This window comes from Zingiber officinale, chromosome 3A (assembly GCF_018446385.1).
Source record: "Zingiber officinale cultivar Zhangliang chromosome 3A, Zo_v1.1, whole genome shotgun sequence".
Classification (NCBI taxonomy): Eukaryota; Viridiplantae; Streptophyta; class Magnoliopsida; order Zingiberales; family Zingiberaceae; genus Zingiber; species Zingiber officinale.
The window spans coordinates 130,724,269-130,740,391 of record NC_055990.1 but is presented as its reverse complement, the minus strand read 5'-3'; the positions used below and the strand labels follow the sequence as shown (position 1 = coordinate 130,740,391).

The 16,123-nt window shown below is 38.4% G+C and overlaps 1 protein-coding gene across 1 annotated transcript; it reads right to left on the bottom strand.

Annotated features, from left to right (window-relative positions):
- Window positions 1-11,628: 11,628 nt before the first annotated feature.
- Window positions 11,629-15,267, bottom strand: LOC122052439. Its single transcript, XM_042613943.1, has 3 exons — window positions 15,041-15,267; window positions 14,006-14,428; window positions 11,629-12,703 (listed from the first exon to the last, which is right to left on the bottom strand). The coding sequence occupies exons 2-3, from the start codon at window positions 14,411-14,413 to the stop codon at window positions 11,888-11,890; spliced, it is 1,224 nt and encodes a 407-aa protein (XP_042469877.1). The 5' UTR covers window positions 14,414-14,428; window positions 15,041-15,267; the 3' UTR covers window positions 11,629-11,887.
- Window positions 15,268-16,123: the final 856 nt, after the last annotated feature.

The following is a 16,123-nucleotide window of genomic DNA, read 5'->3' as shown; positions in this document are numbered from 1 at the left end:
AAGGTAAGGATGATGTATTTTCTTAGGACTAATATGTGGAACTGGTTTTGTGTACAAGAAGGGTTTACTCCTCCAATGGATAAAGAAGGAGAGCCTCTAGAGAAGAACAAGTGGACGAAGGAACAAGTCCACCAATTCACGATCAACAATGAGGTAACTAAAACAATTGAATTTTCATTACCTACTAGTGTTTTGTGTAAGATAGGTAAATACAACAATGCCAAGGAGTTGTGGAACAACTTGGCAAAGTTCCATGAGGATAGCTCAAGTTCAAGCCATGAAGAGGAGCTAAGTGAGCCAAGTAGCTCACATCATGGAAGGAGCGAATTGGGAGTTGAGGGCTACTCAACATCCAAGGAAGAAGAGGAGGAGAGTTCCTCTTGTTCAAGTTCGGAGCAAGAAGAAGAGGCATCTACCTCCGGAAGGGATGAGGAAGAGAGCTCACACCCATGCCCAAACCTAGGTAACTCAAGCATTTCAATTTCAAATAAGTTACATATAATATGCTTTGAGTGTAGGGAGTGTGGACATTACAAGAGCAAATGTCCAAAGAGAGTTAGGAAGACTCCACCGCACCAAAGGTCAAGGAAGCCGGAGTCCCAACACGCAAAGGCAAGAAGCACGTGGTGTGCTTTCAATGCAAGCAACGGGGACACTATAGGAGCCAATGTCCGAAGGGGAGGAAACCTCGCAAGGACAAGAGATCGAGCACATCGATAGGGGGAGCTAAGGCAAACCCTAAGGTATCTTTTAAGGCTCATTCGTGCAATTCTAGTAGGATACATGCTAGTAATTTTATTGCATTAGTCAATAATGATGAGCATGTTAACACTAGAAATCAACACATGTGCTTAGGTGCTAAACATGTCAACCTAGATAGGGATACTACTAGGAATGCTAACCCTAGGTTTAACACTTCTAAGGTTAAGGAAAACCTAGGTAGAAACCCTAAATCAACTAGACACATGCCTAGGAACACCTCAAGAAAGAATGACAAACCAAAACTTGAGGTATTAGAGAAAGAAAATCAAGTCTTGAGGTCAAGACTTGACTCTCTAGAAAAGGCTCTTAAGGATTTGACTCTAGGGTCTAGGGGTCAAAAACCCAAGTCCAAGGACAAGAAAGGTTTGGGTCACAAACCTAAGTCCCAAATGGTCAAGCCCACCTATCATAATGTTCCATTCGATTATGGAACAAAACCTAGGGCTAGGAAGACCATTACCAAGGTTACAAGGGGAGTCACCCCTATAGTTGACCTTGATGAGACCCAAATGACCAAGGCTTCAAAGCCTAAGAGGGTCATTAGGAGGGTTGCTAGGGAAGTTATCCCTAGTAAATTTTTAGTGAACCCAATGAGCTCAAGTAGGTATTGGGTTCCTAGGAGCATTTTCTCTACCCCATAGATGGGTTAGAGAGTGTCAACTCCAATAAGAAGGGTAGTTAACCCAACTTTGAGGAAATTGACACTCAAGGAGCATTTTCAAGGTTTTTGGGAACCTTTGAAAATGAAATGGAATAATCTTTATCATTCACTCCTTGGAAGAGTAAGTTGTGCCAAAGTAAGAATATATTAATCTCACTTTAAGTTGACACAATTTTGAAAAACCTAGAGAAATATCAAATTGGGATTTTGATATTCTCTTAGGTAATCAAGGCAATCCGGGCCTTAAATTAGAAGTGCTACTCTTGTAGAATTTTAAATGGTATAAATCAAACAAGAGATCAAGAAATGCCAATTTGGGTTTTGACATTTTCTTGGAGCACTTTGGGCAATCTAGGGTTAGATTTTAAGTTAGCAAAGTGGTTAAGGATACTTAGATAGGTAATCTAGGTATATTTATCTATGCTAACTTACCATGATTGGTTGCCATATGGCATGCCATGACATCATATTTATCTTATTATCATTTGAAATGTCATGATAATGCTTAGGTTATCTATATGTCATGTGTTAGTTTAGTTTCAAACTTTATGCCATGACATCATGACATTGGCACATGTTTTCATTTATGATATCATTTTATGCCATGTCATCATCTCTTGCATTAATAATCAATTGAATTGATTTAAGGACAAACATATAATTTGATATTGAGATCAAATTGGTGTTTAGAAAATGCATGAGAACTTAGCCTAAGTTGACCTTAACCCATATCTCACATCAAAATTGACTTGGATGTGTTTGATACACTTTAGATGTGTGTGAGATATTAGGATCATGAGTTAGGATCAAGGTGCATAGGTTTTGTACCTAGATGAGCCTAATTCAAGAAAATAGGGATCATAGGGAAAGCTTGTGTACAAGTCATGTACATTTAGCCCTAAGATTATGGTCCTAAATTCAAATGGTTTTAAAAGCATTTTAAAATTGATTTGAAAAACCTTGATGAAGCTTTCCTAGTGATAGCATTCTTCATTGAGCAAGATGATACAAAGATGACTTAACTTTGAACTATTTCAAAGTTTTCGAATTTTGTATCAAGATTTGAAAATGGAAACTATTTTCATAGAAAACTATTTTTCCATGATAATGTATGTTATGAGGAATGTATCCTCAAAATTTCACAATTTTTCGAATTTTCTGGAATTTATTAGGGGTTTCTGAATTTCGGGAGAAGAAAAATCAGAAATCCCTGTGATCAGTGTCTGGATCGGTCGCTGGACCGATCCAGGGAGGGATGGATCGGTCACTGGACCGATCCAGAGTGCTGTGGATCGGTCTGGTGACCGATCCAGTGAGGTCTGATAGCGTGCCAATGTGCTGAAATTCGACTGCATGTCTGAAATTTCGGCTGACAATTGGTTTTTAGATTTATAAAGGTTTGAAACTCTCCAAGACATTGTTGGTGCAATGGTCAAGGGGGAGTTGGCTTTTAGGGGGAGTTTTTACTCCTTGAGGATTAGTGATATGGGATTATCATTAAGTGGATTGTTGAGCTTAGTATCAAAGGGAAAATAAGAGTTTCAATGAAAGGTATGGGACTTTCATTAGGAAGAAACTCTTGACCTTGATACTCTCCTTTTTCTTTTTGATGTGTGTCAAAAAGGGGAGAGTGTTTATTGGAGAACCCAAGTTAGGTTATCGGGTTAACCTAAGCTAGGGGAAGAATGTCAAGGAATGTTCAAGGAAGAACATTGGAATTCTTTTTGATGTGTGTCAAAAAGGGGGAGAACTATTGGAGAACCCAAGTTAGGTTATCGGGTTAACCTAAGGGGAGAATGTCCAGAGAATGTTCAAGGAAAGAACATTGGACATTGGAAGATGGTTGGAAAACCTAAGTTAGGTTATCGGGTTAACCTAACTTGATTATGATTTTGTCAAACATCAAAAAGGGGGAGATTGTTGGTGCAACCTTAGGTCAAGGTTGACCTGGTTGACCCGACTCGAGTTGACTTGACTCGAGTTGTATTTTGATGTTTGACTTGGGAAGATTGTTGATGCAACCTTAGGTCAAGATTGACCTAGTTGAGTTGCATGTTGATGTTTGACACTCGTGGAAGAGTTGTATTCTTGATGTGAGACAAGAATAGATGGTTGGGAGATTATTGGTGCAACCCTAGGTCAAGGTTGACCTGGTTGACCTGAAAAGTCCAAGTATGGAGACTTGGCAAACGGAAAAGTCCAAGCAGGGAGCTTGGCACGCGAAAAGTCCAAGTATGGAGACTTGGCACTGGAAAAGTCCAAGTACGGAGACTTGGCACGGGGAAAAGTCCAAGCAGTAGCTTGTCACGCGGAAAGTCCAAGTATGGAGACTTGGCACGGGAAAGTCCAAACAGGGAGTTTGGCAGGAGAAAGTCCCGTGAGTGAAGCCGAGAGGTGAAAGTCCCGTGAGTGAAGCCAGGCGGAGAAAGTCCCGTGAGTGAAGCCAGGGGAAAGACCTAGTGAGTGAAGCTAGGCGGGAGGGTGAGTGAAGCGGCGGTGAAAATCCTAGTGAGTGAAGCTAGGTGAAAGGGAAAGTCCCGGTGAGTGAAGCCGTGAAAGTCCCGTGAGTGAAGCCAGGGGAAAGTCCTAATGAAGGCAAAGTGGAAATCTCGGTGAGTGAAGCTGTGAAAGTCCCGTAAGTGAAGCCAGGGAAAATCCAGATGGATCGGGGATGATCGGACATCCGGTGTTGAGAAAGTCCAAGTAGGTCAAAGGATTGACCGGACACTTGCTGGGAGTTCTAGCAGTCAAGGGAGTGACCGATGCTAGGGATGAAGTACCAATAGGTCAAGGTTGACCGGATATTGGTTTGAAGTCTTGGGACTTGGTTTGGGCAAAATCCAAGCTCGGATCGGTCACCAGATCCAATGCATTTTTCTCGATCGGTCCGGTGACCGATCGACACACAAGCTGTTTTGTTGATGACATCAACGGTCAAAAGAGTACAAAAAGACATGTATCGGTCGTCGCTATAGTTCGATCGGTCGTGGACCGATCGGGAGGATGCATGTTCGGTCTCATGGGGTACAGCACCGATTTCGGTGCTCACTCGACAGATTCCTAGAACAGAGTGGGTTTCTTCACCGTTTCTTCTTCGCAGGTATAAAGGATCAAGGGCATCTGCTGTGCGTCTCTCTCCTTCTTCCTCTTCTTTCTGCTGCTGAGCTCTGCTGAGTTCTTGAAGCGTTGAAGCTTTGCGTGAGCTTCCTTTTGGCTGGTCACCTGCTGTTGTAGGCGCTTGGAGCTGCTGCTTCTTCCAGTCGAAGAGAAGGCAAGCAAGAGTTTTCTTACTGTTGTATTTCTTGCTGTTTTTCTTTGTATTTCTGTACTCTCCTTACTTGCTGTTGCAAGAGTGTGTTGTGGCGAGGTTTCTCCACCCATAAGGAGTTTGTATTAGCCGGTTCTCCGGGGACTCATCCACCGACGGATTGACTGGAGTCGTCCACCTTACGGACACGCCGAGGAGTAGGAGCCCTAATCTCCGAACCTCGTTACATCGGTTTGTTTGAGGTTTGTAGTCTTCCTTTCGTTTCTAGTTTATTTTTCCGCTGCGCTAACGAATTGTAGGAAGAAACGAGCGATTTGGGGCGGCTATTCACACCCCCCTCTCTAGCCGTACGAAAGATCCTAACACATTGTTAGTGTGCAGGATACATGTACAACAAGGAAAGTCCAAGGGTGATCTTGGCAAAGGAGAAAAGTCCAAGGATGAGTCTTGGCGGTGTAAGTCCAAGCATGTAGTCTTGGCAACGTAAGTCCAAATGTGACTTAGCAATGGATGAAGTCCCGGAGGCGCGACCTCTTGGCAAAGGAAGACCTGACAACAATGACAAGGCCGATGGAAGCTCCAGAAGGCAAGACGTGAAGGATGGGGAGGCATCCGAGGGACGCAAGGATGATGGAGGAGGCTAGAAGGCTAGGTCTAGGTTGGTCGGGCGAGGACGAGTGCTGAGTGAATGTACTTTGGGGTTAAATCCTAGGATTAGGGTTTTACTGTAGTGTTACTATAGCAATCGACTGGTGTTTTCATCAGTCAACTAGTGCGGTCGACCGGGCAGTCGACTGGGAGCGAACAGAATGCTTCTGTTCATTCGGTTAGTATGGAGCAGTCGACTGATGGAAATATCAGTCGATTGGTATCGAGCCGTTGGGTTGTAACAGTCGAATCCCCACAGAGGGTAGTCGACTAGTAGGTGGGGTTTTCCAACTCGTGGGCTATATAACCAAGCATTGGAAGCTTGGTTAAGGTTGATGAAATAGAGGTGGTTAACCTCTATTAGTAGTCTTCCAAAGGCTCCAAGCTCTTCTTGTGATCTAAGAGTGTTTAGATCAAGGTTGTGGTGAGGTTTCTCCACCGAGAAGGAGGTTTGAGCTAGCCTAAGGTTTCCGGGGAGTCATCCACCGATGGATTGGGATCGCCCACCTTACGGACAGCCATGGAGTAGGAGCCCAAATATCCGAACCACGTAAACGCCTTGTATTACGGTTTATTTTGATTTATTATCTTTCTTTATTGTTTATAGGGTTTAGCTTTCTTCTTGTTAGTTTGTATTTTATTTTCCGCTGCGTACTAACAAGTGTAGGAAGTGACGATTTGGGTGAGACGCTATTCATCCCCCCCCCTCTAGCCGACGTCAAAGGCCCAACAATATTTTCCTATCTAATAGTAAAATTTTATAGAAGCGATGTTGAGTTGATTTTTGTTTCACCATATCTACTTGATATTTTGACCATTATACTTCACTTTATATTTATTTCTGAAAATATGATTTAGTACAACATAGTTATGATTCATTTTGTTAGATTAGTACTATAGTGACCATAGATGACCCTTTTCTAATATTTTAGTTACTAGATCATGCTCGATTTATGATAGTTTATTTGGAAAAATCAAAATCCTAAGTGAAGAAAAGAAAAAGAAAAGAAAATATTTGAGATGTAATAAAATAAAATAAAAAAAATGGAAAGAGACAATAATGGGATAAAAAAAATTGTCATGAGTAGAAAAGATGATATACTTCTTTGAGACTGAATTAGGTTACTGGGAAAATATTTATCAATTTCTCTCAATATCGAGCATATCTTTGAGACTTTGTATTGGGAAGAGAGGAAGAACCTCACGTTGTTGGTTGCTACTCGGAAAACCTAATGGTTCCATTGTACAAAAATTTTGTACAAAGGTCTGAACCTTTTCCTAGCTACCATATGTTCTTTTAAATTAAACTTAGATCGCCTGTGGAACTTAACACGTTTAATCCAAAGTTTAATTTATTTGTTCTTTTAGGTTTAGACTTGGATCTCCTGCGGAACTTAACACGTTCGATCCAAATCACCTAGGTTATTAATTCCATTAAATATTAATTTCCAGAATTGGCTTCCAGGACTGCATGGCGAGGCACATGGCCTTCTTGGATATGGGAACAACCACCACCGCCTAGACAAAGTCTTTTAAGGAAAGCTAATATTTAATTCCCTTAAATAACTTTAGGTCAACCGAAAAGAACAATCAAATCACAAGGAAAATAAAAACAAAAGAACACAACATCAAAAACAAATTCGAAATACTAGAATCGCATGTCTCTTGTATTTGGTATATTTACATGAAGATAAAACTAGTATGATGCGGAAATTAAATACTAGTATACCTTTTATTTTGCAAGCAAAAACCTCTAGGTCTTCTACCGTATTCATCTTCTAACCTCGGACGTTGTGTGGGCAACGATCTTCCGAGATGAGAAACCACCAAAGCACCTTCTTCTTCTTTCTTCAAGTTTCGGCCAAGCATTATGCTTCCAAAAGATGAAGATCTTTTTCCACCAACCAAGCTCCAAGGGATATAAGCTTTCTCTCCTTCTTCTCCAAGCTAAAATCTGGCCACCACTTGATCTCCAAGGAGGAAGAGAGGTTCGGCCACAAGATGGAGAGAAGAGAAAGGAAGGAGGTCGACCACACCAAGGAAGAAAAGAGGGAGAAAATAATAGAGGTTGTTCTCCATTAAGGCACCTCTACCCCCTCTTTTATAATCCTTGGTCTTGGCAAATAAGGAAATTTTAATAAAAACTTCCTTAATTCTTTTGCCATGAAAAGGAAAATTTATTTAATTAAAAAACAATTTTCTTTTCATTATTTCAATGGCAGACCACAATAAAATCTCCAAACAAATAGAATTTTAAACACAAATTAAAACTTCCTTATTTGCTTCCGGAAATTTTAAAAAAAAAATCTCCAATAACTTTTATCCCTTCATGATTGGTTAATAAAAATGAAATTTTATAAATTAAAATCTTTCTTTTAAACATGTGGATAATTTCCAAAAAGGAAAGTTATCTCTAAAAAATAAAATCTCCTTTCAATCTATAAATAAGGAAAGATATTAAATCTTTTCTTAATCTTTTGTAGAAACTAATAAAAGAGAATTTTTAATTTTTAAACTTTCTTTTAAATCATGAACATGATTAAAAGGAAAATTTTTACCAAAATTAAAATCAACCTTTTAATCTACAAATAAGGAAAGAGATTTAGCTCTTCTCGTAATCTTTTGTAGAATCTTATAAAAGGAAAGATTTAAATTTTTAAACTCTCTTTTAAATCATGTTATCCACATAAGAAAAAATTTTAAAATTAAAATTCCTTTTTATTTTAATAGGGCCGGCCACCTAAGCTTGAGTTCAAGCTAGGGCCGGCCACATGAATTCACCCATGAACCAAACCATGGCCGGCCCTAGCTTGGTCTCCAAGCTAGCTTGGTCGGCCCCTATAGGATGGGTAAGAAGGTGGGTATAGGTGGGTATAGTACTCTATAATTAAGAGGCTACAATAGGGACCGAGAGGAGGAATTGGTTTTGGTCTCCCGATAAAATTAAGCATCCCGTGTTCGCCCCGAACACACAACTTAATTTTATCAATAATAATTCATTCCACTAGAGAACTATTATTTGAACTACCGCACCAATCCCAAATTACATTTTTGGGCTCCTTCTTATTATGAGTGTGTTAGTCTCCCTGTGTTTAAGATGTCGAATGTCCACTAATTAAGTGAGTTACTGACAACTCATTTAATTAATATCTTAGTCCAAGAGTAGTACCACTCAACCTTATCGTCATGTCGGACTAAGTCCACCTGCAGGGTTTAACATGACAATCCTTATGAGCTCCTCTTGGGGACATTCTCAACCTAGATTACTAGGACACAGTTTCCTTCTATAATCAACAACACACTATAAGTGATATCATTTCCCAACTTATCGGGCTTATTGATTTATTGAACTAAATCTCACCCATTGATAAATTAAAGAAATAAATATCAAATATATGTGCTTGTTATTATATTAGGATTAAGAGCACACACTTCCATAATAACTGAGGTCTTTGTTCCTTTATAAAGTCAGTATAAAAGAAACGACCTCTAATGGTTCTACTCAATACACTCTAAGTGTACTAGTGCAATTATATAGTTAAGATAAACTAATACCTAATTACACTACGACCTTCCAATGGTTTGTTCCTTTCCATCTTGGTCGTGAGCTACTGTTTATAATTTATAAAGTACTGATAACATGATCCTCTGTGTGTGACACCACACACCATGTTATCTACAATATAAATTAATTGAACAACTACATTTATCATAAATGTAGACATTTGACCAATGTGATTCTTATTTCTAGATAAATGTTTATACCAAAAGCTAGGATTTTAGTATACATTCTAACACGCGTATGGTAGGTAAGTGCCTAACGTCGAAAACTTTGGGAATACAATTGAATGATAACTTGACTAAGTAGGAACTCAAGACCCTAGAGATAAACCATGCACTATGCACTTAACTAGCTTATAGGCTTGGTAATACGAATTGAGTACCCGCACTTTAAGATGATACTACTGGATAGGATCAGATGATTTCATTGAAGTTAGGAGAGTGTTATTCACATGCTTTCTAAATTGTATTTGCTTAAGGACAAGCAAAGGTTTGATTTGGGGGGACTTGATAAGTGTGAAGTATATAGGATTTTCAATGAGTTTTCATGTTGCATTCGATGTACTTTGTATGATTCATGATATCTTGATTTAATGCTTCTTTATAATAATTTTCTATTCCTAGATACTACTTCCGGGTAATTTTGATGATAGGCGTGAAGGATGAAGAGAAATGGAGAGTTAAAGACTAAGAGGAGAAGCTCCCACAACCGACACGAGCAGCCCGTGCCCAGCAGCATGGGCCATTCCCGGATCGACAGCCTCAGTGGCCCGTGCCCAGTGGAACGGGTCATGCTAGACTCAACCACCTCGCCACTGTCGCATGTGCTCATTAGCATGGTCATGCCTAGTTCTGCTACCTCACCACGGCTACCTGTGCCCAATGGTACAGGTCGTGCCCTGCAGATATGAACTTCCTTCCGCGCGCAACATGAGTGCCCATGCCCAGTAGCACAGGCCATGTTACGTATTTGATTTCAACCCCTATAAAAGGGGATCTGCTCCATTGGGATTGATATCGAGGACTGGGGACTTGGTCCCCTCCTTGGGAGAGGGTTTTCTCCTCTAGGGGAAATCCTAGAGCCATCATCTTCGTTGATCCACCCAATTTGTCCTCCTCTGGAGTAAGGAAACAATCCGAAGACATCGACAATCTCCTCGATAAGCATTTCTTCTTCTCTATCTCATGTTTTGATTGTAAGAATGCTTTATATTGTGTCTTTCATTTGTAAATCCCCCGCAATAGAGTAAACCTCCAGATTCTAGGAGTAGGAAGTAGTTATGATGTGATGTGATTTAGGAACTATATATTTAGACATTTTCTTGTACTATGATATGTTTATTAACATATTCTATGTGTGTTGTATCTTATATGTATTTGACAAAATGTGTGTATGGTCAATTCATGTAGATATAGAGTTTTGTTCACAGTATATAGGAAGTGCTTTGGATTGTATGAACAAGAAACCTGTTATAGAGGATATCCTTACTCTTTATGACATCCCCTTAAAATGGAGGGCAACTCCCTACAAGGGAACTAGGGAATCTAATTAGAGTTTATGAGTTTTTTCCATATTAATGTTGGGAGTAATTTGTATAATCTAGCGATTGTATGACCGAAGACTCTTAGTGACAAAGAGTAACCCTTTAACCGAAATTTTTAAGTGACCTCTTCTATTTAATATTATTAATTTACTGTTAGGGAGCATATTAGATAACTCTAGTGATTGTATGACTTTGGGGGGGGGGGGGGGGGGGGGGGGGGGATAGGAGTACTTTAACCGGATTTTCTATAGTTACTTCTTTACTTAATGACGTTAAAACTTGAATAAATTCTCTGATGCGATATTCGTAGGGCTGTGTCAGACTTTAGTTAGATGACCTACAAGAATGTAAGCATGAAATTAGATAGATAAACAATAAATAGGAATATTAACTAGCATTATAATGAAATCAAAATCCTAAATTTATTCGCAAACTCAATTTCACCTTTGCTCACATGCACTCACTCTATCTCTTCTCAAATGGTAGTGAGTGGATCACCTTCCGATTATCTAGATAATTTATCGTGTGAAATTAATTAATGATTAATCAATTGTCTATGTAAATTAATATTTTTATTATTGGATGATGTAATCATCCACTCACGGTTTCGCATCAGTCACACTATGCAATCCAAAGTAGTCAGTTGGACCGATCAGGCTGAACAGGTAAGTCAAATCAAATAGATTGAGCGAGTTAATTGAGCCAAACATATTGATAGGGATAAACTAATTGAACCAAACAAACCTAGCAAACCAATCGAGAGTCAAACTAGACAAGTGAACGACTTGTCTAATTGAGTTGACAAGGAAAAATAATCAATCTGAGATGGTCGCTCAAACACTATCGTTAAACCAACTAGTTCACTAAGTGGATTAGTCAAATTGAATGGGTGAACTAATCTAACCAAGCTAATGAAACGATCACGCTAGTCAGACACCTCGAGCCAAGCGAGTCAATGCACCCAAGAGGGTAATCAAGTTAGATGATATTTTTTATTACTGTGAAAACTATTCTGTGGAACAATTATTCCAATTCCATTGGTTCTTTATTCCATTTTGATAGACATAATTATTTCATTTCTTATCTATTTCATTCCCAGAACCAAACACACCATCTTGGTTTGCTTGGTATTATCTAATCTCATTTAAGAAAAATTGAAGAACAGATTGAAAATCCTGCCAAAATGATAAACATTTGATCATTTCTGAAGAGTCTAGTTTGCAACTCACTACATTATTTGCAGTTGAAGCTAATTACCACAACCATATCGTTTAATGATAAGGTGAACATTGTTTAAATCAATGTGATAGTCATATTACACATGAAAAAAGAGCCAAGCTAATGGAAGATGTCAGGGTATCGCTGAGTCAACCTGGACTAAGAATTCTTTCTCAGCAAGAAATGCAACATAAACTAATCTTCGGAAGGTTAAAATCTCTATCACTACACAGACAGTAGCTGCTTTAGGTGAAGCAAATGTTCCTCATTAGTTATGTTGAGAGAGAGCCGTAGATTTGTTAGAAGTGACTCTTGCTCCCAACTTAAAGGACCCGACGCATATAGAGCTTGCAGAGTGGACCGATATGCATGTAGCTCTAACATATGGATGCTAGCAGCTAACTTATCTTTAGAGGTGTTTTCTTGCTCTCTCTCACCTTTATACGAACTCAAAGACATGAAAGCAGAAGATTCACCAGAAGAATTCGTAGAATGTTTTCTCATACCTCCAGAATAACTTTCTGCTATATCGTTACTGCTACAGCTAGCAATGGAGCATTCATCAGCCTCTTCAGCAACTCCCATAGGTCTTCTAAATAATCTCATGTCATGCTCATCTAGGAACAACCTATCAGTGTGTATTTGAGAGTTCATGTTTCTAGTTTTACTGGACTGAGGAATGCGATTTCCATGATCTGAAACTTTAGAGAAAGTAACAGCATTTACTTTTCTAGGCAAAGTTTCTTTGGTAAGCAGGTCAGGGTCATCAGCTTCCGAGCTTGGCTTCCTTTTCCTGTCTGTAGCTCTTATCTCATGATCAGGAGTTGAGATGTAGCGGAGGCTGAGGTCCCTATTCAAAGTCGTATGAGGCATGGCACCAAACTGTTTTCTGGCAAATTTATGCGCATTGTAAGGTTCCGAGTGTTTTGTCCCAACCTTCTGTATGACGTAAGGTTCTTGGTGTGCTCCGACTTTGACTTTCGTTGTGTGTTTGGAGCTTGAAGGGATCAAACCACAATCGAAATACTTCTCATTTGCGATCTGAAAGGGAATTAACCAACAGAAGTTGAGGAAAGATGGATATTTAATGTTACGCAAGAACTAAAGAAGGTCTCAGGTCTTTCAACTATCAAATTCTATTGTTGTACACTCTTTTTTCAAATCAGAGGCTATTTTTTCCAAGATATTGATAATCTACTGTAGCATCAAACATAAACAAACACAACTTTGGAACTATTGAAAGGAAACACTTAAGTATGATAAGGCTATATGTTTCAAAAGGCCATTTATGCAAAACTCTGATAAAATTTAAGAAAATGCAAGCAAACCAAAATGTCTTATGCACAGATTGAGCTTATTAAACTAATGGCTCTTATAAACAAATTGAGCTTAGTTAACTCATTAGTATTCTCAATTTGAAGTTAAAATGCTACAACAAGAAAATATTCAAGCCAATGTTAGTTTAACTAGATGAACGAGAGTCTCGGTGTCACGGTAAAGTTGTTATGTGACCTGGAGGTCACTAAGTTCAAGTCGCAAAAACAATATCTTGCAATGCAATAAGACTGTGTATAATAGACTCTTCCCCAAGACCCTGCATTAGTGGGAGTTTTGTGCACTAGGCTGTCCTTTAATGTTAGTTTAACTGGATCAATCAAGCTTAGATTTAGCACAAATACATGCTATATGTTTCTTAAAATAATTTAGGTTGTATTTGCCATGGACATGAGATGAAGTTGATAGTCAACACTGATCAGAACTAGGTCGTTATTCCAATTAGACAACATAGATACCCAACTCAAATGAGAGGACACAATTAGGATTTTGGAAAATCTGGCCCCTTCCTATCACAATTACTGCTAATTGCACACTTGTGATAATGCTTATACATATTACACGAGTAAGATATATTAACCCAGTTGCCTGCATCTCTCAGTAATTGCATATTTCAATAAACAAAGCAAGAAGATCCCCATAATGAAAGCATATTTAAATGATGTTGTAAATATACCTACAATGAAAGCATGTTTAAATGATGTTGTAAATATACCTACAATGAAGCATGTTTAGATGATGTTGTAAATATATCTACATAGCAATTTCACTGAGATGGGGGTGAAAAATTATTCAAGCAAACATGCATTTGTTCCAGGTATTGGATATACAATAAGTCTTAGTGCAAATGATTAGAACATAGAAGGTTAGAGCAAGATATCCAATAAAAAAGGTTAGCATGCCTTCTCTCATCTGAATGGAAAAAATACACAACTTGTCCATTTGTAAGAAAAAAACATCTAAGTGTTATTGATTGATACCGCCATATAGGTATAACCAAAATTTTACCTTATTGACCCAATGGTTGGTCTGCCAAGCTTGTCGAACCCTTACATCATATAGAGGAAACATTTTAAGCTGGATAGAGCCAAGGACTTTGGCGACAACATATCCATTCTTCAGAATCTTAGCAATCTTTGCAACCTTCCAAGAATGTGTATCAAGCACCTCAGCAATTTCACCGATACTCCAATCTTGCTTGCAAGGAACAAAAGGTGGGGAGGGCCTGACATCTTTACCATCTACTGTTTCTACAATGGGCTTTCCTCGAGGAGATATGAATAGTTTGTATCTTACAGAATACTTGTCAACAAGAACTGATGAAATCACTGCAGGAAACCAAGAGCCATTTGGTTCCTCATTTCTTCTTAATATTTCCACCTCATCTCCCGGTTTGAACTTCATGACTTTGTTCATAATCTCATTTTAAGCCTGTATGATTCACAAAACGATGGGCACTAGATCAAAAGGCAAAGAAGATAACAGCATTTTGATCTCAAAATAATTTTGTCAAGTGAAAATGACTTTGTCAAATAATTAATCCACCATTCCCTTCTTAAGATCCCTAATGATAAAATGAAGCATAGCATTCAACAGAGACTCAGTTGATGATGCAAGAAACTAAAGCAAAAGCATTAAAAAAAAAAAACTAACTTTGAAACAGGGTTACCAAAGGTGGCGATGCTCATCAAGATCCAAAACTAAGCAAGAAAGGAGTCCGAACATAAAACTAAAATCAAGTAGAAGAGAAGTCCAAACATCTGACCAAGAAATAGACTAAATAAGATTACGCAGTGCAGAAGGCGATAAGCTAGCATCAAACTAATGGCACTGGCCTTCTAATAAATCAAAGAACAAAACATAGAAGTGGCACCAAAGCTTACAAAATTATAACCCCCGATAAACGAAATCCCTCAAAAACAAATGAACTTTAAGCGACACCTAAATTAGCAATAGCACAACTCGATCGCATTTCTCGATTGAAGAATCCCAAAAACAATATATCACATGGAAAGAACAATTTTCTGACAAATCAGAACTTACCAAGTTCGGATTTTGGGAACGGGGAAGAGCAGCAGGCTCTGAAGCAGAAGAGACAAAAAAAAAAGTAGTAATCTTTTGGGAGCAGGAAAGGATTGGAGAAGAATATTGAGGAGTCCGATCGGAGAAGGATCTGAGGCAGTTAGGAAGGCTCGATTTGGGCGTAGCAGGACCGCTTATAGAACTAAACGGCGTGATTGTTTGGTTCAAAGATGACATTTTTATTTTCTCATCACAGATTGAGAGAATAAAGAAAGGGAGAGTTAATTGTATTTCCTATTTATTTATTTTAAAAACTATTTCGATCATCACAATGTCAGAAGATAAAAAAAGCTTTTTTTTTTTTTTTTTTTTTTTTGTTGTTGTTGTTGGAAACAAATTTAAGTGACGTTTGATTTAGGGATTAAGAAATGAGGGAATGTATTCATTCTCAAATTTTATGTTTGGTTGATGAGAATCAAGATTTTGGAATAAAATTCAAAAACTTAGATATGGATGAAACTCTCCCCCTCCTTAGGTTTTGATGGAATAGGAATGTGAATTAGGTTTTAGACAAAAATACTCTTACTATATTTGTTCAATTTTCTTTCATTTCACGCTCTCTCTCCTTATTTTCTCTCATCATATTTTTTCTCTCCTTATTCTATCATCACACTTTCTCTCTCATCATTCTCTCTCATAACACATTCTCTACCATTTTCTCTCTATATTCTTTCCCATCACACACTCTCCTGATTTTTCTCTCTTCATTCTCTTTCATCACACTTTTTCTCTCATTACACACTCTCTCCTCATTTTTTCATCATACTTTCTCTCTCCTCAATCTCTCTTACCATTCTCTTCTCATTTTCTCTCATAACACTTTCTCTCTTCTCATTTTCTTTCATCACACTTTCTCTCTTTTTATTATCTCCCATCACACTCTCTCTCCTCATTTTCTCTAATCACACTTTCTCACTCATCACACTTTCTCTCTCCTCAATCTCTCATTTTCTCTCATCATACTTTCTCTCTCTTCATTTTCCCGATCACTCTTTCTCTCTCCTCAATCTTTCGTTTTCTCTCATCATACTTTCTCTCTCTTTA

Excerpts from the sequence above, each read along its gene's own strand:
- LOC122052439 (XM_042613943.1), bottom strand. The coding sequence starts at position 14,413 with ATGAACAAAGTCATGAAGTTCAAACCGGGAGATGAGGTGGAAATATTA. Across the intron at positions 12,704-14,005 it reads CCAACCATTGGGTCAATAAG|ATCGCAAATGAGAAGTATTT; the intron begins GTAAAATTTTGG and ends ATTCCCTTTCAG.